Source organism: Solanum stenotomum, unplaced genomic scaffold (assembly GCF_019186545.1).
Source record: "Solanum stenotomum isolate F172 unplaced genomic scaffold, ASM1918654v1 scaffold32159, whole genome shotgun sequence".
Taxonomy (NCBI): domain Eukaryota; kingdom Viridiplantae; phylum Streptophyta; class Magnoliopsida; order Solanales; family Solanaceae; genus Solanum; species Solanum stenotomum.
In genome coordinates this window covers 42,219-65,664 of record NW_026031808.1, presented here as the reverse complement: position 1 = coordinate 65,664, position 23,446 = coordinate 42,219, and the positions used below count along the sequence as shown (strand labels likewise).

The following is a 23,446-nucleotide window of genomic DNA, read 5'->3' as shown; positions in this document are numbered from 1 at the left end:
CATCAAATACATATCCAATTAGCATCTCTAAAAACAATATTTTTCTCCTTTTGTTTTCTTAGATATGGTTGAGTGTATCATGGATCACATGTTCTTTTCTATTAAACTTCAAGAATAGTTAGGTACAATCTAAGTCGCACATATTCTTCACTTTCGATGCTGCATTGTTGTAAGATTCTCCAAAAATACACTACTTTTGAAAAGTTTGATACGTACCTGTTGATATTTTTGAAGAGTCAGTAAGGTACTATAACATTCTATTCCTAAAAGACATATACTTGTAATAAGTGAATAATATCTTTCAGTGTTGAGGATGTTGTCAGGTTATGAATAAGAACAAGATACTATGAACAAATATTTTGGTATCTAATCCCATTGTTCTACAGTTGTCTCTATATGAACAGCTTAATGTTGGAGTTTAGTTGAAGTCATAGAAGAACAAAGTATTGATAGCTATGGGGACTAGCATAGGCACTTACAAGAGGTTCAAGCCTCATATCCTTATGGTGTTGGCTCAAATTGCTTACACTTTTCTGTACTTCATAACTGAAGCTTCCTTCAATCATGGAATGAATCCTCATGTCTACATAACTTATCGGCATATCGTTGCCGGTCTTGCTATGCTACCCTTTGCCTATTTTCTTGAAAGGTAAATCACAAAGTCATCTCCAATGCAAAAATATGCAGAAATGCAGTTTTCTTGATGTTTCTGTTGATTTCTGCAGAAAGACAAGGCCAAAGTTAACTATGGCTTTGTTGTTGGAGATATTTGTACTCTCTCTACTGGGGTAAGATCTATCAAACATCAAATTTTCATATGTTGTTTGATGAGGAATATTAACAGTATATCCTTCATAACAGAGTGAGTTTGACACTGAACATGTACTTTGTGAGCTTGAACTACACTTCCCCGACTCTTCTTGCCTCAATGGTCAACACTATAGCTGCCTTAACATTTGTACTAGCAGTTATTCTCAGGTAACACATACAATTCCATCATGAATACAATAAAGAGGATATGAATGCAAGTTTGCAATCACAGCTCATAGATGCTCTTTCTTGGTGTAGGTTGGAAGATGCTAACATTCGAAATCCTAGAGGAATGGCAAAAATCATAGGAACTTTGGTTTCCTTGGCTGGGGTTATGAGCATGACATTATACAAAGGACCTGTTATGAAAAGCTTAGGACATCCTCTCATCTACATCCACAAAGGGAATGGTGTTATCCATGAGAACTGGTTAAAAGGCTCGATCCTCACTGCTGCTAGCTGCATTACATGGTCAATACGGTACATCATGCAGGTTTTTCACCAAAACTCTTCCTATACAACATTAGCTATCATGAATCATGAAATTGTGTTCTCAACAAAATAAATGTTCAAGCATAAGACTTGCATGAATTATGCAGATTCCTCTAGTAATCTATATAGGAACTAACTACTGTTTCTGAGGAGAGATCTCCACACAACACACACAAGCTTACACTGGAATTTTTCAGGCTTACACTTTGAAAAGATATCCAGCACAACTATCGTTGACTACATGGATGAGCTTTGTTGGTGCAGCACAATCAGCTTTCTACACAGTAATTGTAAAACACAAACAAACAGCTTGGACCATGGGTTTCAACATTGATTTCTGGTCTACTCTGTATGGGGTAAGAAGGGTCCAAGTCCAATAGTTTCTCCCTAAAACAATTTAGAACTTGCACCTTTTAATAAGAATCTTTGTAACTGGAATAGGGAATAGTGATCTCTGGTTTAGTAGTGTACATACAACTCTGGTGCACTGAACAAAAGGGACCAGTTTTCGTAACTGTGTTCAACCCACTCTCAACCGTACTAGTTGCAGGTCTAGCATATTTCTTCCTTGGTGAAAAGCTCTACACTGGCAGGTAAGCAATCTTACCATCTTGTCCTTCAAACAGGAAGGACAGGAAAATGCAAAACATTTTCCACTTTATGTTGTTCTTTGGGAAAGAAGGGAATCAAATTCATGCACTATAATACCCTCCTTGAACATTTTCAGCATCATTGGAGCAGTAATTGTCATTATTGGACTGTACTTGCTTTTGTGGGGAAAAGAAGATCAACAACCAGAAATGAAAGAGAAAGAGCAATGCTCCACAACTAACGAAGTGCATCACGAAGACCTTAGGATGCAGAAATTCACATCAGATGCAGACAAATTTAGTGCAGAACCTTGATAGTCTCTGCTCCTTTATGTGGTGGGAAACATGATGACTTGCATGCCTAATCTGAAGTAGTATGCTAGAAGTAAAACAATAATAGACATAATTCGAGTATAGTCAAACAGAGATTTACCTGCAACCTGAATGTGTTACGAATAGCAGACATGGATTCATCTGATGAACAAGGTGAAAGAAGAGACACCTCCTAAGAGAGAGATTATTAAGGGTTATATGTTCACCTCCAAAGTACAGAAGAGATTAGACTCTTTTTTTCTTTTATTTTGTTTGGATGTTCAATTAATTATGCAAGATGTGGCAGGTTAAAACAGCAGCCCATATCATTCATATTTCTGTCCAGTCCAGAGAGACTAGACAAATCACACACAATTCAACTAACTAGCATCAAGATGTTCACCAATCCTGACCAGTAAATGGAGCTCTCCATATGACAAAACAAAATCCTACGCACAGTTAATTAGTTCTAAACGTCACTGAAATACCCCAGGAAATCCTGGGATTGATAATCCCTTGACTGCAGCATCATAAAGAATCCATAAAAGCTCATAAATCAGTAGTACCACATAGTTTGGATACACAAAAACTAGAATGTCTACCTATTGCAAGAGACAAACAAAAATGCAGGAGCTAAACAGGCAAAAGTAGCAGATGTCAATCAAATCCAATTCCATCTAGAGAAATTATCTGCCATACATGTTCCTCCCTCAAATTAAATATCGAGAAAATGAGGAAACCCAAAGGAGGCAGAGATGACTAAGAGAGTAAAAACTAGACTAATATGTTGCCACTATTTACACGAATGGAGGGGGAAATGCCATACATTATCTTGCAAGATTCTCAAGCAGCAGGAGGCCTGAGCATATGATCTTGAGATGTGTCCCGCGAAGATGGCTGTAGATACTGCCACATTGGCACATAACCATAACTAGGGAAAACAGCCATCTTATTTACAGCCGGCTGATATGCTGCTGGATGAGGTGGAATAAAACTTGCTGGAGAAGCCGTAGTTTTCAACTCTTGCTCCATCCTCTCTTTGTCAGCCCTCAGTGCAAGTTTCTCTTCACGAAGTTCATTCTTCTCTTCCTATTTATAAGAAAAGATTTTGTCTGTGAGATTGTACACTGGGCATCAGAGATAGGAATTCAAGAAATCAAGAGTACCAAGCCAAAATTTCTTCTAATTTCCCTTCAAGAGTTAGTACTCAAGACTGCCAGTCACCGTAAATTTTACAAGCTACTTCAGCCTTTCAACAAAATCATTTCTAACCTTCAAAGTCTTAATCTCTTCCATAAGCTTTTGGTTCATCTCTTTGTATTCCTCAGATTCAGTCTTCAGCTGGTTTAGAACACGAATGGCATCACCAAGTATGGCCATTTTGTCTGTTTTTACAGGTCTCCCGGGTTCCAGAACAGAGCATAAGTCTGAAAACCTGTCTCAACAAGATTCAAATAGATTAATTCAGAACACCTAATTTTCATTTGAAGGACATAATATAACTGACACTAAAGTGATTTAAGTGCCACTTAAAAAATGATACTTCTGTTTGTAAGAGCCTCTCTTCTTTCTTCAGTAACAATAATGGCTACCCTTCTTACAGAATAATGACCTTTTTTGGATACTCTTAGCTATACTTGGAAGAACTTATACCAATGACAGCTCCAAGTCTTGTAAGACTTCCCAAGCCAGCAGAGAACAAGACAGCTATAAAATTGCAATGAACTACATCCATGCTTTATCTACATTATCGGTGTTGCAGCGTATGGTAGAAAATAGTAGACAAACCTAATTTTGAATGCAGAGAGAAAACAAGAATTCAGATGAGCATGACAATACCTTTCATTCAATTTTTCCCTTCTTAATCTCTCACGGCAAGCTTTGTTCCCTTGTTTGCTGCAAGACTCATTACGACCTCTGTCAAAAAAAATACTTGGTAAGAGAATTGCGAGTAGAAATCACTTAAGTTTTCATAACCTGATAAACTATAAAGCAGTACTAAAATTTACACAAAAAAATCAAACCAAGGAACCCACTCCCTCCCATTTCTATAATGAATTGTTCTACAGGTCCATCATCCACTTTGAAGAGAAGAAATCTCCAGCACATGCATGATTCAGGATAATCAAGTCCATAAAAAGTCAATGCTCACATAAAACTATGCAAGTCTACAAGGGGGTAAAGAGTGCAAAGCAACCAGCTTTTTCTGCTAATTCAGAAATCAAGGAAGTAGCCAATATCCATTTATCTAAAAAGAAAGTAGCTGAATACCCACAATTGAAGATATGACTTTAAGACTTTTTTCTTTAGAAGGTAAATTTTTTTGAAGAAATGATACAGGATAAACTATGTAATCATCAAAGAAGCATATAAGCGGGGTAAGATTTTTGAAGAAATGATGCAGGATAAACTATGTATTCGCAAAAGAAGCATATAAGTTGGGCAAGAATTTAACGAGCATGCTCTATCTCTATCTCCTGTAACTGCTTATGGCTAATAAGAAAGATTTAACAATTTTCTTCAAATCAGAGATAAATATACTTCATTAAAATCATTAAGAGGCAAAAATGTGGAAAAAAGTTACCTAATTGAATAAATCTGTTCAATCTCACATATGGTATGCCAGAATATCAAAGACAAAGCTAGAAGATAATTGAAAGCTAGAGCAAGTTCATCGAGAATGAAGATGAGAATTTCCTTCTCCTTTCACTAAATTATCACATATGATTTCTAACACATCAGCATATTAATTCCATTAACGTGATCCTGGAAAAGCTAGTCATTCTCATGAAATATACCAAGCATATGCATAATTTTCCACCTTTTTAAGGAAGACACTGATATATTTAGAATTTTATACATTACAAATACCTTTTCCGAGGGTATTCTGTCTCTATGCACTCCTGAAATGCAGCACTGCTGAGAGGTGCCTCAAGTTCTGCTACAGTTCTGCAGCCCAAGAACCAATGAGATACAAACAAGTTTATAAACTAGGTTTATGGAACAAGGCCTATATCATCAAGTTTAAACACGACAAATTGATGTAAGAGACCAGCCCTTGGGGGGGGGAATAATATCCGGATGGAAATTTTCCCTTTCACTTTGTTCAACTATCGAATTAGTAAAATTCTCGAAAAGACCACTTTTCTTCAATTCTCCTTGAGCTATAGCTATTAGAGAAAAAGTGTGTAGACAACCAAATGAGAAATGCTTGTGGGGAAAAGATCATAAGCATTTCCCACCTTTATTATTTGTTTCTATGTTCTCATGCAACAAATGGAGGTAGTGACTTAGAAACTATTCAAATCAGAACTTGTCAGATTTGATGATGTCCTACACAATTCCTCTACTGCGGTAAAATCTCTCCTGACATCAAGTGAAGGAGAATATAATGTGGTACCAGAGATCATTCCAGGAGAGAAGTGAAATGAGGTGAAGGAAGGCTGAACAATGACAAGACAATAAGAGGAAGAAAAGGAAATTCAGGAAGGCCAAGATTCAGCTCTGATCTAATAGGACAAAGGATTTGAGGAGCACAATGAGATTATTATGGAAATGATTGAATGTTTCCTCTCGCAACAAGATACATGTGAACAATAAGCTTGCATGTTTTTTCCTAAAACTATGCATATAATCTTATGATCTAATCAAGCTTTTCCTTCGACCAGTTTCAAAAGTAAAAAGCTTTTCTAGCTCTTCACATCAAGATTAAATGGAAAGCTACCTGATATGATTGTGTGATTTCAAAGGGAAAAATAAAAAGAGGAAAGCACAAGTTCATGCATTAATACAGTATTTTTACCTATATCCTGAAGCATTCTAGACAACCTTAATTTTAACAACAACAAAAAAACAAATCATTTTTCACTTCTTAACATAGACTATAGAAATGCATCAGATCATACTGAACAAACACTAAAATTTAACCAAACAAAAGATGGAAAGGAATGCAACTCTAGCAGAAAAGCAGAGAAAAGGGGCTCGTCAATTACACCTAAATGAGTTAATGAGCATTACATCAAGCATATGAAAAGAAGAGAAATTAAACCATAAACTAGCAAACAATCTGGCATCTCGAGATAAAAACATGCAAGAACTTGTAATATAAGATTTATTTGGATCTAGACCAGCAAGATTAATTAACATGCATGAAAGGTTCTTTTAAATAACATTAAGAAAAATAAACCACAAAGATGACGCTGTAGTAAGTGATAAACCTAATCAACAAGAGAACTCGCCAGCATAAAAGCATATGAAAAAATCAGGACAGATTATTAATCCAAAGAAAAAATGCCCCACCAAAATCAAGCTGTATTAAGAGATAAATTGAATAAACATATCTTAATGCCAATAAAGAAAGATCAAAATTTTTACACGATAAACTTGAAAATTACAATTTTAAGCCAAGAGTCTATCAGGAACTGCCACTCTACCGTCTACCCCAACAAAGGTAGAGTAAGATCTGCATGCATCCTACCCTCCCCAAACGGGATTTCACTAGGTATGTTGTATAAACTTGAAAATTACACTTTTAAATCAAGTGTATCAGAAACAGCCTCTCTACCCAACAAATGTGGAGTAAGGTTTGGGTACATTCTAACCTCCCCAGACCCCACTTATAAAATTACACTAGATGTGTTGTTGTGGTTGTATAAACTTGAAAATTACAATAGATATGTTGTTGTCCTTGTATAAACTTGAAAATTATACTTATGAGCCGAGTATCAGAAACAGCCTCCCTACCCACAAAGGTAGGGGGTAAGGTCTGCTACATACTACTCTCCTCAAACCTCGCTCATGAACTTACATTGAGTATGCTATTGCGTTGTATGAACTTAAAATTACACTTCTGAATCAAGAATCTATTAGAAACAGCCTCGCTATCCCACAAAGATACAGTAAGACCTGCGCACATTCTACCCTACCCCACACCCCACTTATGGAATTACACTCGATATGTTATCGTCCCTATATAAACTTGAAAATCAAGCCGTATAAAAAAGACCCAACAAGATTAATCTGCACTAACATTAAATCAAACAAGCATAGCTCAAAAACAGATAAAAAAGACTAATTTTTTACAATCTAATTATAAAAACGAAGTTTTAGATATGAATAAAAATACCTCAAATTCTCGGTTTGATCGTTCCAAAAGAAATCTATGGGAGCTTCTTCATCTATAAAGCTGTTGATATCAATTAGGTCCCAATTGGCATCTCGAAATGAATCAAATTGATCCATTTCGATAAATCAAACCAACAAAAAGGGAAATTAGACAAATCGAATCAAAACTAAACCGAATTTGGATAAATTTAGAGATTAAAATTCAATAGAAAAAAAAATTCTGGAGAAAAAGTTTTCAAAGGATTGAGATGACGATGCCGGCAGATGGAAAAAGAAGTGTCACAAGTCATGATTCGGAGGCGGAAGAGGCAACCAATAATTGTTCGACACGTGTCAGTATGGATCGTCCAATTATTGGTGGCGCCGCATTTTCCAATGTGACATGATGGGAAAAAAGAAAAAAAAATAACCCTTAGCTCATCGCGAATTATTAGTTTCGAACTATGATAGTCTTGAAAACACTTCTTAATTTGATTAACGAAACTTTATACACACCGATCTTGCAACATGAATAAAATACATCCCTAAATTCTCATCAAGATTAGGGGTGTAGACATTGAAATTTTGTGGGACTCTACAAGACGTATTCAATTCGAGTTGGGACTCTACAAATTGTGTTCAACTCAAATTAGAATTTTTGGAGGTTACTCAACCCTAAACCCTAATTCACACCTATAAAAAGGGTACAAAATTCTCTTAAAAGGCATCTCAAATATCCCATAAACTCTTGGGTAATTTTAAAGATCAAGATCTCGAATATTCCGTAAATTTATGGAATATTTCTATAGAGGTCAAATCTAAATCATTCTAGTTCGAGAAATACGCCACTAACGGCCCTCGAATCATGGATAAATCTTAGGAGAGTAGAATCAAGGGAGGAACAGAATTGTATCCGCATATCTTGATCAATAAAATCATGTTTCTTCAGATTTTATTTGTGTGGTTTATTTATTTTCCATATGTTTAAATTTGTTGCAAACAAGGTGTTTTCGACACTTCTCTCGACTTTTTATTAAGAGTCTCGTACTTCTACAAGAGTTTGAGGCCACTTACTATGCTATGCGGCAGATTCGAGGGTGTATTTAAGCTTAATTAATCAAATAGAGAATATTTTTAAGGCGATCAATAATTCGAGAATAAACCAAATAATTTGTGTTAAGTTCAGCGATATTTCCAATATTTCTTTCATTTTTCTTTTCTGGTCTAAAAGTTAAGAATGGATTGTTTGACTTAAATTTGACACACCTGGAAAAGAAATAAATAGAATAATAAATTTTTGGAAAATGACTAGTTAAGTAACAAGAATAAATTAGGATCCTCTACTTTTTTTAGTTGTCATATTTCATATTTAAAGAGTTAATTTGATTAATTTTTAAAGATAAAACGGATTACATTAATTTGATATTTTAAAATAAAAATTTAGATATTTAAAAACTATACGAAAAAGTACTATAAATTATAATTTATTTCATATTGATATGATGCCGAATTGACTTGTTGTAATGAAGTTGTCCATGTTTATTGTAAATGTCAATTGAGGGTGAGACTGGAAATTCGGATTATGTTTACGATTGTGGCTATAATTGTATGTTATCTGTTTTATCAAGTTGTGGTTACATGTTCATATTTTATATAATTGGAACTGACCAATGATCTACATGTACACTGTGAATTTTGTCTACTGATATTGCGCTTACTCTTTTTTTGTAAAATACAGGACATATTTCGGTGGCTGTTTTGCGACCACAATTGTAATACTAGCGTTTTCTAAACCGAAGGGTGAGTTGCTTGCTTCAGGATATTATGGGTTCCTCCTTTCTTCTCGTCCATTCTTTAGACTTAAAACTATATTTATTTCGGAGTTGCGTCTTCATTTTTTAGAGGATTTAAACTATGATTTTGATTTTTAATCATGAAAGCTATGCACGACAGATTGGGATCGTGACAACAAAAAATCATAACACAAGAATAAGGTGTGATCACCTAAACACAAATGATATCAAAATACATTGATTATATGAAAATTCTAATACTACAATCCACATGATGCTTATACTACCTTTACCAAGCCAAATATAATTATGAAACCACTAGAGGAAAAATTTGTAAAGAAAAAAGAGGAACCTAAGAGGAGTCCACAGAAGAAACCATTTGAGGAGGAGTCCTCAAATGAGCCACCTAATGAAACAATTGATGAGGTCTTTTAGTAGAAGTGGATGAAATAGTTGTCATGGAGTCAATCATTCCCTACAAATAGGAGTCAAACCTGATTAAGGAAGTACTCTACAACATAACCATTTGATCCACATCCCAAAAAAACACATTTCTCTTTAGTTATAGCTAGAAAGAAAGTAAAGCTTGCTTTCATTGAAAATAAAACTGATAAGGAAGATTCATAAAAAAAATACATAATATGTTCTTGAAAAAGGCTCAAGAAATTAGCACACTTTGTGGTAAGGACTATAGATTATTGTAGTCATTTCAATACTACAAAATGTGTTAGTTCATGAGACTTTTTCAAGTACTCTTTCTATCTTTTCTTGTATGAGACTTCTTTGTCAGTTTATTTTCAACAAAAATAAATTTAACTTTATTTCTATTCATGGCTAAAGAGAAGGAGAAATGTGTTTGTTTGGGAGGGATCAAATGACTATGTCACTATTGTGGTGGTTTCTTTGCTTAGGATTGACTTCTATTTATAGGGAAAATTCAGATTTTGTAAATTTTTTAATAGTTTGAATTAGAGAATACTAAATTGTCGGTAGTAACTATATTGGCATGTGACTTAATGGAGGTGTATTAGATATCAAGCTGGATGTTATCATCTTGAAATACATGTAGTCTATGATTTGGTCTTGTTCTGACCAGATTTTTTTAGTTAAACTTTTATATTAGGAAAATAATTTAGAGATTTAATCTGAGCGAGTAGTATTTACAAAAAATGGTCATCCAATTATATCAAAAATAGTTAGTTGATCGTTGTTATTCCTTATTATCAGTTTTCACTTTTCAGTGATGAATTTTCGCAATTAATTATGATTTGACGATTTTATAGTAGCTAAGAATTAGGTTATTAGTATTTTTTTATAAGGATATGAATACTATATTATTTAGTTCATTATAAAAGAGAAAAAATTAAAATATACTATCGAACTTTGATAAAAGGCTCATCGATGACATCCTTTAAAAAATTGATTTATCTATGTCATTTTCATTTGAGAGAAGACTCATCCGAAAATAGTTCCAAGTTTGCAAAACCATTTATAACACATGTTCAATTATGATTAGGCCACATCATTAGATAAATTATTATTTTTAAAAGAAAAATGTAATGACAATTAAAATAAAAATAAAAATTCATATTGTTTGACTCTAGAAAAGAAAACTGTAACAATTTAAAAGGAATAGAGAAAATAAAATAATAAATTATTATTTTTCAAATTGAACTGTAAAGGTGAACGGAGATAATACTTTCAAAATAAAATTGTATTTTAACTAGATAAAACTAAAGTCGAGTGTTCTAAAGGAATTAGGAGTGACACCCTTCGGCCATCATTATTGATTATAGATTGCGTCTTCTCTACCCTCCACACCTTCACCTTCAGCCCTACCCTCCCATAGTATTTGTATATAAAACGTTTTTAGGATAAGATTTTTTTTTATTACATAGCAAATACAAATTAAGTAAAAAAACCTATTTATTTTCTATGAAAAACATTTTCTTTCGTACCGAAAACACCCAAAGATTCACTTGAAAATAGTACATAAGAATCTCTAGCTTTAATAAAAAGGGGAGGGAAAAAACAAAAAGATGCATTCCAAATGTAAGAAAATAGGAGATATTTTCCATTATGTGATCATTGTTATTAACATTGCACACATTTGAAAGTATACAAAAACAAACATTTAGTGTTAAAAGAGATGAAATTTGCAGCTAACTGTTAGCACACTCAAATTATGCGTGCTTCATTTTTCTTCAGATCGTCAATCAGCTCAGGAAACGATAGTTAGTGTACTCAAATTGCGCGTGCTTCATTCTTCAGCTTGTCAATCAGCTCATCCACAGATGAAAGGATGACACCAGATTTCCTTTTGGGAGGTTCGGTTACTTCAACTACTTCCAAATCAGATTTGATCTCAACGTTCAAGTCTTGCAGTGTGAATTTCTTTATTGGCTTCGACTTTGCTTTCATTATGTTGGGGAGTGTTGCATATCGTGGCTGATTCAGCCTCAGATCAGTGCTGTTTCCACAATCAAGAAGTCGTAAGTACACAGATAATAAGGTAACACAAGCAACTTGAGCAGAGAGGACACAAAGACGGTCTCTACATAAGTTCGTAGCTGGGTAAAGTTCTGATCTCCTGTCACTGGCTATGATTTAGATTTATCAACCTAATGGTATAATATTATCACTGATCGAGCCTCGAAGGCCCCATACCACTTAGAAAACAACGAAGTTAGTTTTTTTAAATTTCACTACATGGATAATATTGGACATGGATCTAGAAAGGCCATTATAAAAAGATCTGCTTATCAAATCTCCTAGAAAACTAATAGATTAGTTCTATTGATACTTCAATATTGAATGGTAACATGAATATAGTTCTTCTCAGTATTAAGAATGTTATCGATGCCATAAGCATATTAAATAGCATAGAGCGAGGTCAAATGATTAAGGACTACTCCGGGATTGCTTATAATATCTAACCATTTACCTGCGAAATAAACTATGTAACAGTAAACTGCATTCTTATAATCAAGCTGACTAAACAGTTTGACAGTACACATTTCCAAACTAAGGCAGTATTTGTTTCTGGTGCAGAAAAAATTTGGAAACTGAACAAAGGGGAAAATACAGTGGCAGATTATACATTTATTTTGGTGGAAGTCCTCTTCACGACTTGTCATGTATATAACTCAATATCAGAGAACTAAAGCAATCATATAAACAAGAGTTGAAGCTTGTGCCTTTTAATTTGAGATTAAATTAGTTAAAATCCTATTTGTTTTGAGATGTGCCCCAAAAGACCTACAATCACTTCTTTTTTTCTTATCCAGAAGACACGCTTCTAGGTGGTCTCTTCATGAACATGCAAGTATTTTCTTCGTGAACATGCAAGTCTGTAATAACTTGGTTGAGACTTACGTGATTACTGCAGGCAAATCCAAACACAATGTCTCGATACCACCATCAACTTCTCTGTCCACTGTAGCTACCTGTTTTTCTTTGTCGAGAACAACCTAACAGAAATATCAAAGTGAGATTGCAGCCCTAAACAAGCCAACTGAACATGATAGCAAAGAAACCATAATTGAAACAGTAATATGGACTTTGGAAGATTGCAGATTGTTTTTGATAATTCTTTTGATATGAAAAAAAGTACAGATTGCATGAGATCAGGCAATCCTATTGTAAGATTAACATTGATTTTAAGATTACATGTCTAATAAAGCAAACAGCTAAATGATAGAGATAATAAGGTAAACAGAGATAGTGTTCTGTCTGATTAGATTTAATATGAGCACATGGATTAAAGAGGTGCTCAAGAGGAAGATATAGAGAAACAAACGAAAGAATCAGTTTGAAAACCCTGGATACTTAGATGCAATGTCCAAGACATACTCAAAATAGGCATATCAAAGTAGAGGTGATATAAACCAACTTAGACCAATGAGAGATTGCAGAATCACAATTTTCGGATCTCTTTAACTAGTTTGCACACCCTTACGCAGAAATGATACCAACCTTAGAGGCAAATGTTCCCTGCGGCCACTTGAGAAGTCCTGCAACCATTTGGCCTGTCTGGTTTTGATCATTGTCAATTGCCTACACAAAAGTAACAACATTAGACAAATAAACAGATAGAAACTCAAGAAGAATAGTTTGAATAACTGAAGCAGAATGAAGAAAGCAGATAGCTAGCAACTCCACTAAAATAAAAAAACAATCCATTTACACCTCTTCAGTCAAACCTTAAGGACATGCTTGGTATGGCCAAAACTATATTTTTTTTTCTTAATAAACTCATTTTTCAGTGCTTGATTACCCTAGTTGTTGAAATTTTGCATCAAACAAAATATTTTTCCCCAAAAAGGGGAAATGACTTATCCGCAGAATTCATTTTCTTTTACAGATATCTCTAGCTCTTACTTCATATCAGTAGCTTAAACCAACTCCTAGACACTATCTCAATCTTTAATACTAAAGAATATCATCAAAACACTAACATTGTACCTTATCTTCCACATCATACGATTAGCATACACCACTCACTTTTACACCTAACCAAACACGGGACATGATCCAAAACATACTTCCCTAAGAGAAAATCTTCACATTTATCCACGAGAAACAGTTTTTGCTATATCAAACACACGCCTAAGTCAAATTAACCAATCACATAACTTGAATGCAACACATACTGATTAATCCAAAACCCACCATTGGATTTTAAAGTAATCTGGCATATAAGAACTTGCTCACAACAACAACAACAGCATACCGGGTAGTATGTATGTAGACCTTATCCCTACCTTTATGGGGTAGAGACGCTGTTTTCGACAGACCATCAGCTCTAACAGGAAGTTATTCAGATCAGAACACAAAAGCAGAATAAAAGCTCAAATCTTTAAATTAAAGCTAACCTGTTTGCCAAGAAAAAGAAGACCAGGCTTTTCAACATCAACAAGAGCTTTAAGAATCTTAGCAATTGTAAGTGGATAAATATTCTCAGGCGCTTCTACATGGATTGCCCTGTCTGCTCCCATAGCTAACCCAGTTCGTAAAGTCTCCGTAAACTGAACTGGCCCAATACTAACAGCCACCACCTCTGAAGCCAAACCCGATTCTCTGACCCGCAAAGCTTCTTCCAAGGCTATTTCACAAAATGGGTTCATCGACATCTTCACATTTTTCGTCTCTACACCACTCTGACAGTTCAAATCAAAATTCAACAACAAAAAAAAATCAACTCACTAAGCCTTAAACCCCAATCAATTCAGTGTTCAAATTTTGTGAAATTTAACAAAAAATATTCCAAAAAAAATGAAAAAAATTGTGAAGATGTACCTTGTCGGGTTTAACTCGGATTTTGACGGCGTAATCAACAACACGTTTGATGGCTACCATGATCTTCATCGTTGATCGGAAACTGATCGGAAAAAATGGAGACTAATTTGAGCTACACACGGAAGTTGCCACTGTTTGAAATATTCCGATTAAATTGAAGCCAATTTTGACACTTAAATATTTCCTAATAATTGAAAAATTAAATTTATTTTATTTAATGAGACTATCTTGTTATAATTTTAAACTCCTGATATCCAAAGTTGTGTTGGATCTCGACTATTTTAATTTTATTTTTCCATTTCAACAATATTCGGTAATTATATTGTAGTCCAATTATTTTGAACTCGCGTTGCGTAGGGTTCAATCAGGGGAAAATGCTCCATACAAAAAAAATATCATATTTAGAGCTTAAACTTGAGACATCGAGTTAAGGGAGGAGTCCATTATAACTATAACGATCACTATTATATAACTATAATAGCATTTGATATTATTAAAATCTATTTGTCAAATTCTAAGTTTAATCACACTTTATATGAAATAGAAAAATATTTTAATGATGAAAATATTTGTATTATTTGTAATAATAGTATATTTAAGTATTAAAGACTAAAGTATTTGATCAAATATATTATATGCATTAGTATATATATACTAATTAATTCTGCCAGTAATTAAAATATACTATATTGTATTGATTAACAAGTTTCTAAAGCGTAGATATCATGTATTTATTTACTAGAAATATAATTACAATTACATAATCTCAAGTTTAGAGAAAGAAAAGGCTAAAGATCATGTTTAATTCCAATCGTAAAATAATGATTAATTTAAAAATTAACCAATGGAAAATTAAAACAAGTTAAACAAGGATTAAGGACAAGTCACAAGTGAATTAAGTAATTACGTACTCATCTAAAAGAATGGATATTACGCTATGCAAACGTGTTCACAAACATGAGTCTTATCCTTATGATTAATTGATTTCTCATTAAAAAAGAGTCAAAACATTATGCCATAGCCACCATAATATTTTTTAATAAAAAATTTTAAAAAATTAATGTTTAAAGTTATGTTAGACGAAAAAAAAGGTATATCTAGGTTATTTGGCAACGATAATGATACACTTGGCTATTTGTGTGACGATAATAGTATATATGAGTTAATTTTATAACGAAGGATATATAATCTGTAAATAGTAAAGTTGAGGAGTATATCAAGCCTTTTTTTCAAGTGAAATTTCATCACATCTTGCTAAACTTTTTCTTACGTAAAGGTAAATTTCAAAATATTTTAAGTACACAATCAATGTATATAAGTAATTATTATTATTTTTTAGGAAAAAGGTTCAAAAATATCCTTCAACTTTCATTTATTAGTTGACTTTACCGTTAGCGAAAAATGAAATTGTTTTTATCCTAGCCATTATTATACCTGTCACCCGTATAGTAATGGCAATTGTGAATCAGTCTTCTTTTGACGTTCAAATTGCAACTCCACTCCCAAGAAAAAATCCAATATCTTTCATGGGGTATATTTGTTTGGGTCATTCTTTACTTAAAAATGGGTTGGGGCGGATTAGATTAGGGTGACGATTTTTTTAAAAAAAACCTTAGGTAATTTTAGTTGATGTGAACTCCAATTGAGGAATACAGGTGACAAGTATAATAACTATGAGGATAAGAATAACTTTATTTTAACGGTAAGAGTAAAGTCAACTCATAAATAAAAGTTAAGAGATATTTTAAACATTTTTTCCTTATTTCTTTTTATTGTGGCCGTACGTTAAAGAACTATTTCTGTTATGTATTACTGATAAATATTAAGAATAAAAAAATGTCCACCCACAAATCAAAAAAGAAAGCAAGCCAAAGGGTTGATTCTTATTCATTTTCTAAAAATAAAAAGGAGTCCACAAAATGTATGTTCAGGCATTTTATTTTTTATTTTTTGATTTCCATCAATAGTGTAGTTAGAAATTTTATGAAGGGTGTCCAAACTTTTGTTAGTAAATTCAAGAAAAAATGTAATCCTATAGCGATTCACTCTTCGATACTTTAACACCCAATTGCCATCAAGCTATTACTCATTTCACATCAAAGTTGCGCTTTTTAAGATGTAATAGATTTGAAGTATAGAATTAAGGAGACTAAAATTTTAAAAAAATGAAAAATTACCTAAATACTTAACTTATTTACTATATTCTCTAAAATTTCCTATCATTTGAAAAAATTACAAAAATTTCTACTCTCTCATGTTTTTGGATACATCACATATGATGTATCGCTCGGATACATCGTGATATATCAGGACGCACGTGATGTATTCGAAACCGAGACCTGATGTATCGGGACGTTTTGGGATGTATCTAAATTTCACCAAATTTAATGGATTTTTTTAATTTGAAAAAGACTATGGATAGGATGTAATTAGCTCTAAACACTATAGAATTTGTGTACAATTTCTTTAAACAGTGAACGAAACATAATTCGAACCTTGGTATCATGTGTGAATTATGCAATGCATCACCACTGTGCTACTGGAATCTATTTGTTGTATGGGTATTCAAAATAGTATATATAGCAATAGAAAGTAAAATTTGACGTAGATATATATCATCGAATTTCTCAACGAAGGGTGTCCAACTAGAAATAGTGACACCGTCGTAGCTCCACCCATGGGGTCCATTAATGGTGTCATTGTACAGAACACTGGAGAGGGTATTGAAAAAACCAGCATTAGCGAAGACAATGGAGAAGTCATTGTTGTTGGAGGGGTCATTACACGAGCCCTTATAAGATTCACTTGTTAAGGTATTGAAGAAAAATAAAATGTTAATTGTGGTCAATCGCATACAATGAATGTGTTTACTTGGGTGTACAAGTGTGATATTAATTCATTGTGATTGTAATTGTGATGTGTGATAGTTGATTGGCTCGAATACCACGCCTAGTACGTTTTAACGGTTGACTCAGATACAACACCTGATACATAATATTTTTTGATTGGCTTGGATACCACACCTGGTACATTGAATGTTTTTGTGTGTGTGAGTTTCATGAGAGAACAAAATTGACTTGTTGTAATGAAATTGTTCATGTTTATTGTAAATGTCAATTGAGGGAAAGGACTGGGAATTCAGGTTATGTTTATGATTGTGGCCATAATTGTATGTTATCTGTTTTATTAAGTTGTGGTTACATGTTCATATTTCGTATAATTAGAACTGACCAATGATTCTACTTGCATACTGTGAATTTTGTGTACTGATACTTTACTTACTCTTTCTTTGTTGAGTACATGACATATTTCGATTGTTGTTTTGCGACCACAACTGTAATTCTAGCGTTTTCTAAACCCAAGGGTGAGTTGCTTGTTTCAAGCTACCATGGATTCCTCCTTTTTCTCTCGTCCATTTTTTAGACTTAAACTATATTTATTTCGGAGTTGCATCTCCATTTTTAGAGGAATTAAATTTTTTGATACACGAATTTCAAATTCTAAGGGGTGTTTTCTGTGATTTTGATTTTAATTTTTAATTATGAAAGCTTGTTTTAGAATTAAAAATTGTTTATTTTTGTTGCTTAATGAATTGTGTGTTAGTTGTTAGTTAGTTCTCCAATTGATGGTTAGTATAGGTGATATGCACGATAGATCAGGATCGTGATAACAAGAAATAGTAACACAATAATAAGGTATGATCACCTAAACACAAATGAATACATCGATTATATGAAAATGATAATATTACAATCGACACGATGTTGTACACTACCACCTAGACAAATATAATTATTAAACTACTAGATAAAAAATTTGTAAAGAAAAAAGAGAAACCTAAGAGGAGTCCACAAAAGGAACCATTAGAGTCCTCAAATGAGCCGCTTGATGAAACAATGGATGATATCTTTTAGTAGAAGCGGGTGAAAGAACAATTATGGAGTCATCATTACCTATAAATAGGAGTCAAACCTAAGCAAGAAGGAAATCAATAACATAATCATTTGATTCACTTCCAACAAACACATTTCTCTTTAGCTACAGCTAAAAAGAAAGTAAAAGTTGCTTTCATTGTTAAGAAAAATGATAAGGAAGACTCATAAAAAAAGACAGAATATGTTCTTGAAAAAGCTCAAGAACTTAGCACACTCTGTGGTATTAATATGGATACGGTCATCTATAGATCTTACAACAATGAACCTGTCGTGTAACAAAATCATGAAGCCATAATTAATTTTTTTTACAAAGTTTAAGAATCTTCAAACATTTGTTCAATGAAAGAGCGTGTTGACAATAAAAGAGTTCATCAAACAAATGATTGAAAAGATGAAGGAACGATTGTGTAGGGTAAAGAAGGAACGATTGTGTAGGGTAAAGAAGGAAATTACGAACCTAATGCATGAAGTGTTGAAGGGAAAAAACACTCTCTTTGACATTCCCTTCAACACTTCATATAATTATGTGTTCATGATTTCTTCCTTCCCTAGGCGGTTGTTCCACAATCTTTCCAATTTTTTTCTTGGAGTTCTTTTACCACCATAAGTTTTTACTGGACCAACACAGAAAGATTCTTAAATTGTGTAACAACACCACAAGTTCATCGTGGTAAGAACTATAGATTATTGCAGTCATTTAAGTACTACATAATGTGTTAGTTCATGAGTCTTTTTCAAGTACTCTTTCTATCTTTTCTTGTATGGGACTTCCTTGTCAATTTACTTTCAACGAAAACAAACTTTATTTCTTTCTATCCATGGCTAAAGAGGAGGAGAAATATGTTTGTTTGGGAGGGGATGAAATGACTATGTTACTGAGTGGTGGTATCTTTGCTTAGGATTGACTACTATTTATAGGGAAAATTCAGATTTGTAAATTTTTGAATATTTTGAATTAGAGAATACTAATTTGTCGGTAGTAACTATTTTTGGCATGTAATTAAATATATTAGATATCAAGCAGGATATTATCATTTTGAAATACATGTAGTCAATGATTTGGTCTTCTTCTGACCAGATTTTTTGAGTCAAACTTTTTATACTAGGAAAATAATTTAGAGATTTGATCTGAGTAAGTAGTATATACAAAAGATGGTCATCCAATTATATCAAAAAATAGTTAGTTACTCGTTGTTCTTCTTTATTATTATTATTTTTCAGTGATGAATTTTCATAACTTATTATGATTTGACAATTTATAGTACCTAAGAATTATGTTATTAGTAATTTTTATAAGGATATGAATACTATATTATTTAGTTCATTATAAAAGAGAAAAAAATTCAAATATGCTATCGAACTTTGATAAAAGGCTATTCTATGTCATTATTTGTTAACCAAAAACAGTTTCCAGCTTGCAAAATGATTTTCTACACATGTCCAATTATGATTCAGCCACATCATTAGATAAATTATTTTTTAAAAAGAAAAATGTAAGGATCTAAAGTCTAAACCATCATTATTCAAGTCATCTGGTGTAGAGTTCTACAAAATTTTAGATACGGTGCCAATTTAAAATTTGAGGCACAAGTCAAAAAATTTGGAATTTAAAAATTAATTGGGCTAACGTCATTTTGCCATAGCGGATGTATTTTCGCTATGACAGCGGCACTATAGCAACATGTCAGCTGCTATAGTAGGGGTGGAAACTCGAAAAACATTAATTCTTTTATTTTTCCTCCCACTTTTCATTAATAAAACAGTGAACGTTACTCTAAAAAAAAATCATAAGTAGCTCTAGGCTCGGGAAAAATCGAGGAGTTGAATTTCGATACAAAGAAGGCCAAAATTCATGAATTCTCGATCTAAGTCTGTTCCGATTCACCCTCGTGGAGCCAGAAGTTCATTTTCAGAGTTTTTCAACATTTATTTGACGTCTAGATAGGCTAAATTTTCTTAACCGAGTAGTTAGATCTGTCTTTACTTATATATTATCTTGTAAATTGTCGAGAGATAGCATGTATAGGCCTTCGGGACGGAGTCTGGGCGGATGAATGTGTAGTTAGTTGTGGTTTAGGTTGATGATGGACTTAATTAGCTATTGTAGACACTATGATTGATGTTTGCTAGGTATTCTTTTGGGGAAGGTGATTGTGGAAATCAAATTATGACCGGGAGATGTTCGAGAAGCAGCACCCCATGGTGTCCAATTGGACATCCTTCGTCGAAAAATTACGTTGTATATATATGTCAAATTCTACATTTAAAGGATATATATTTAAATTGGACACTCTTGACAAAAGATATTCCTTTGGCGTAGTGGTAATATGTGTTCAGTTGAATGAAGAAGTTTCAAGTTCAAACCCCAAATATCACAATATTTTTTTTTATTTTATGTTGACAGTCACACACCATTATTTTTTGACACCCTTAATAAAATTTCTCGCTCCGCCATTATCGAGAAGGAATCCTTTCAGATAGTTGAGGGTAGTTTGTTTTTCCGTTTATGTTTTATGTGATTATCTACTATTTTGTTAGTAATACATGAATGCTATATGATTAGGGTAAAGAAAAGAACATGATGTAAATGATAAAGGTTGTCAGTTGCATGCAGTGAATATGTTTTATTTGGACGCACCAGACAATACTTCTCATCGATATCTCATACTCATAAAATTCAATTAATTTAAATCCGCATCGCATAATATCTCATTTACACGTTAACAAGATTGTCATGTGATAATACAATTAGGTCTAATACAAGATATTTCCAAACTAACCTAGCTACTGCTATAAAACTCATTAAACAAGCAAAAGATCCTAACATCCCTTGCTCTTGACACAATCTTCTTTTAATACTCCATCTTTTTTATATAATTATACGTCAATATTTAACTAAACATGAAATTTAAGAAAGAAAAACGTTCAACACATAATGGAAATGTCTTAAAATTTATGGTCTTACATATATTATGATATTTTAATGGTTATAAAGAGCTTGACAGCTTGTCATTAAGGACAAAATCAGGAGTAAATTGAAAGTTAAAATGTTTTTAAAAGGGCTAAGGCACTAGAATCCCCTAGATTATGATCGAAATTCAGAAACAACTTAATTAAACGAAGATCCTATTACCTCCGAACCCATTTTTTTTGTAATTTTGTACACCTTTTTTATTTACGTGGCATCCAAACATCTCCCACGCGCCTCAACTACGTAGAGTGTGCCACATAAGCCAAAAGGTGTATAAAATTACAAAAAAAAAATGATTTTGGGGAGGTAATAGGACCTTAGTTTTGTTACGGCATGTCTCTGAGATTTCAGTCATAGTCTAGAGGATATTTGTGTCTTATTCCTATTTAAAAATAGAAAAATACCATTCTTTTTTTGTAAAGACTAAAAAATAAAGGATATCCCATACAAGAGTATAACAACAAGAAAGAACACTCAAATTAAAGCTAGAGATATTGGTCAAAATCTTGACGATCTCCATAACTTTGTTAAAACAAGTCTTGTGATTGAATTCTAAACGATTCCTTACAACTTGTGACCAAAATCCCGATAATTACCATAACTTGTTACTATGAAAAGTTTTGCCTAATATCAAATAAATAATCCTAATGACTCTCCAAAAATTTTACTCCAAATTTTCGCGAAACGGTTATTCTTATCCCATTATTTTTTGCGAGGTCAAAATTTAAACGGCAATACTAATGTCCTCTTTATGCAAACAAATGACCCCTTAACTTGGCCCAACATTAGGCTGGGCTATTAAAACTAACATTGATCCAATTTTCAAAATAGTTTGGCCCAACAAAATCCATTTATCAACAACAATTTTTTTTCTTGAAAGGCAGTCAAGTTTTTATTTGTTTAAAATATATTTATTAATTTGTTGACTATAGACACCGTAGAAAATGGAAAATTAGTCATCCCTAAAAAACATTGAAATCAATGACTTTGGATTCTTTGGCTCTTAGAGTCTTCAATTTTCTATTTTCAAGGGACAGCAATGATGGAGCCATGGTCCATGTACCATTATTCCACTATTCATGTTTAGGAATCCATGTTTGAAACAAAACAAAAAAATGCAAGTGAAGATTGGAGTACATTTTTTAAGTTATATTTTTGGCAATTTCACTCAACATCACTTAGGTGCATGCATGACCCAAATTTTTATTCTTTTTTTAAAAAAAAAAAATTGTGGTGTGTCTAGGTTTAGCTTGTACGCGAGGTAACTAATTTTATAGGGTATTTGCTACGTCACACTAATATAGGTATCAAGTAACTATGTCCACCAAAAGTCGGACAAAAGTCTTAATCTTCACGAATTCAATGTACTGGTATCACATTCATCTAAACCCAATACTCTCTACGCGAAACATGAATTTAGAAGTAAAAATTTACTAAATTTGCAATAAATATTAGAAATGAACTAATAACTTTGAAAATATAATGGATTCAATACAAAAAACCTTTAAATTTAAATCTTGAATCTGTCTCTCTTCTGGCTGATCTTTTTCCTTGAAATAAAGAAGAAAAAGATTGAATCTTGGATATTAATTAGACATAACCTAATGGTCTAAAATCTACACTATTCCAGACATGACATTGACCCAAAGAGTGGGGAAAAAATGAAGCAATTTGGTGGTTGATAGTTGTGACTTGTAACCTTGCACCAAGGGAACCCCCCACCCCACCCCACAAATGTAAAAAGAGAAGAAAAAACAACTTAAGAGTTAAGGGTACTGTCCTTTTTCAATTTCATCTGAATCAATTTGATTCTTCTTGTAAATTATTTCCATATTTTAAGGGAAGGGACATTTTAGTTAGCTGTCATTGGAAAAAAAACTCCAAATCAAAAAAGGGAGAAGAAGGCAAAAAGAAGAATAGTTGTTCTAACTAATGATGCCTATAATCATAACAAATGAGTCATATTGCATCAGTGGTCCTGTCCTGCCTTGTGAATCTTATACAATTTTCGTACACGGAATGAGATAAGCAAGGATACTTCATGGTTGAGGATATAGTGGAATAAAATAATCTCGAGATTAGCTAATATCTTAAGCTAAATGTGGGATCAAGTCGATCCCAAATTTTATATCGAGCTCCTTA

General features: G+C 33.0%; 3 protein-coding genes across 3 annotated transcripts; 1 reads left to right on the top strand and 2 right to left on the bottom strand.

Moving 5' to 3' along the window:
• The first annotated feature begins 430 nt into the window (after positions 1-430).
• LOC125852073 (WAT1-related protein At4g08300-like) lies at positions 431-2,471 on the top strand. Its single transcript, XM_049531804.1, has 7 exons — positions 431-649; positions 726-788; positions 862-978; positions 1,069-1,303; positions 1,500-1,658; positions 1,744-1,895; positions 2,030-2,471. Exons 1-7 carry the CDS (start codon positions 456-458, stop codon positions 2,205-2,207), a joined length of 1,098 nt encoding a protein of 365 aa, XP_049387761.1. The 5' UTR covers positions 431-455; the 3' UTR covers positions 2,208-2,471.
• A 301-nt stretch (positions 2,472-2,772) lies between these two features.
• Positions 2,773-7,582, bottom strand: LOC125852076 (transcription factor bHLH104-like). Its single transcript, XM_049531807.1, has 5 exons — positions 7,330-7,582; positions 5,076-5,153; positions 4,044-4,121; positions 3,477-3,639; positions 2,773-3,293 (listed from the first exon to the last, which is right to left on the bottom strand). Exons 1-5 carry the CDS (start codon positions 7,443-7,445, stop codon positions 3,048-3,050), a joined length of 681 nt encoding a protein of 226 aa, XP_049387764.1. The 5' UTR covers positions 7,446-7,582; the 3' UTR covers positions 2,773-3,047.
• A 3,571-nt stretch (positions 7,583-11,153) lies between these two features.
• LOC125852075 (electron transfer flavoprotein subunit beta, mitochondrial) lies at positions 11,154-14,576 on the bottom strand. Its single transcript, XM_049531806.1, has 5 exons — positions 14,399-14,576; positions 13,975-14,259; positions 13,076-13,156; positions 12,476-12,570; positions 11,154-11,570 (listed from the first exon to the last, which is right to left on the bottom strand). Exons 1-5 carry the CDS (start codon positions 14,465-14,467, stop codon positions 11,345-11,347), a joined length of 756 nt encoding a protein of 251 aa, XP_049387763.1. The 5' UTR covers positions 14,468-14,576; the 3' UTR covers positions 11,154-11,344.
• Between the last annotated feature and the right edge of the window lie 8,870 nt (positions 14,577-23,446).

What these genes read in the sequence shown, in the direction of transcription:
- LOC125852073 (XM_049531804.1), top strand. Translation starts at nt 456, where the DNA reads ATGGGGACTAGCATAGGCACTTACAAGAGGTTCAAGCCTCATATCCTT. An exon ending in TCTGGTCTACTCTGTATGGG is followed by an intron (nt 1,659 to 1,743) that starts GTAAGAAGGGTC and finishes TAACTGGAATAG; the next exon opens with GGAATAGTGATCTCTGGTTT. An exon ending in GAAAAGCTCTACACTGGCAG is followed by an intron (nt 1,896 to 2,029) that starts GTAAGCAATCTT and finishes GAACATTTTCAG; the next exon opens with CATCATTGGAGCAGTAATTG.
- LOC125852076 (XM_049531807.1), bottom strand. Translation starts at nt 7,445, where the DNA reads ATGGATCAATTTGATTCATTTCGAGATGCCAATTGGGACCTAATTGAT. An exon ending in AGGGAAAAATTGAATGAAAG is followed by an intron (nt 3,640 to 4,043) that starts GTATTGTCATGC and finishes TTGTTGAGACAG; the next exon opens with GTTTTCAGACTTATGCTCTG. An exon ending in AAGAGATTAAGACTTTGAAG is followed by an intron (nt 3,294 to 3,476) that starts GTTAGAAATGAT and finishes TCTTATAAATAG; the next exon opens with GAAGAGAAGAATGAACTTCG.
- LOC125852075 (XM_049531806.1), bottom strand. Translation starts at nt 14,467, where the DNA reads ATGAAGATCATGGTAGCCATCAAACGTGTTGTTGATTACGCCGTCAAA. An exon ending in TCCGAGTTAAACCCGACAAG is followed by an intron (nt 14,260 to 14,398) that starts GTACATCTTCAC and finishes TTGAACTGTCAG; the next exon opens with AGTGGTGTAGAGACGAAAAA. An exon ending in TTCTTTTTCTTGGCAAACAG is followed by an intron (nt 13,157 to 13,974) that starts GTTAGCTTTAAT and finishes ACTTTTGTGTAG; the next exon opens with GCAATTGACAATGATCAAAA.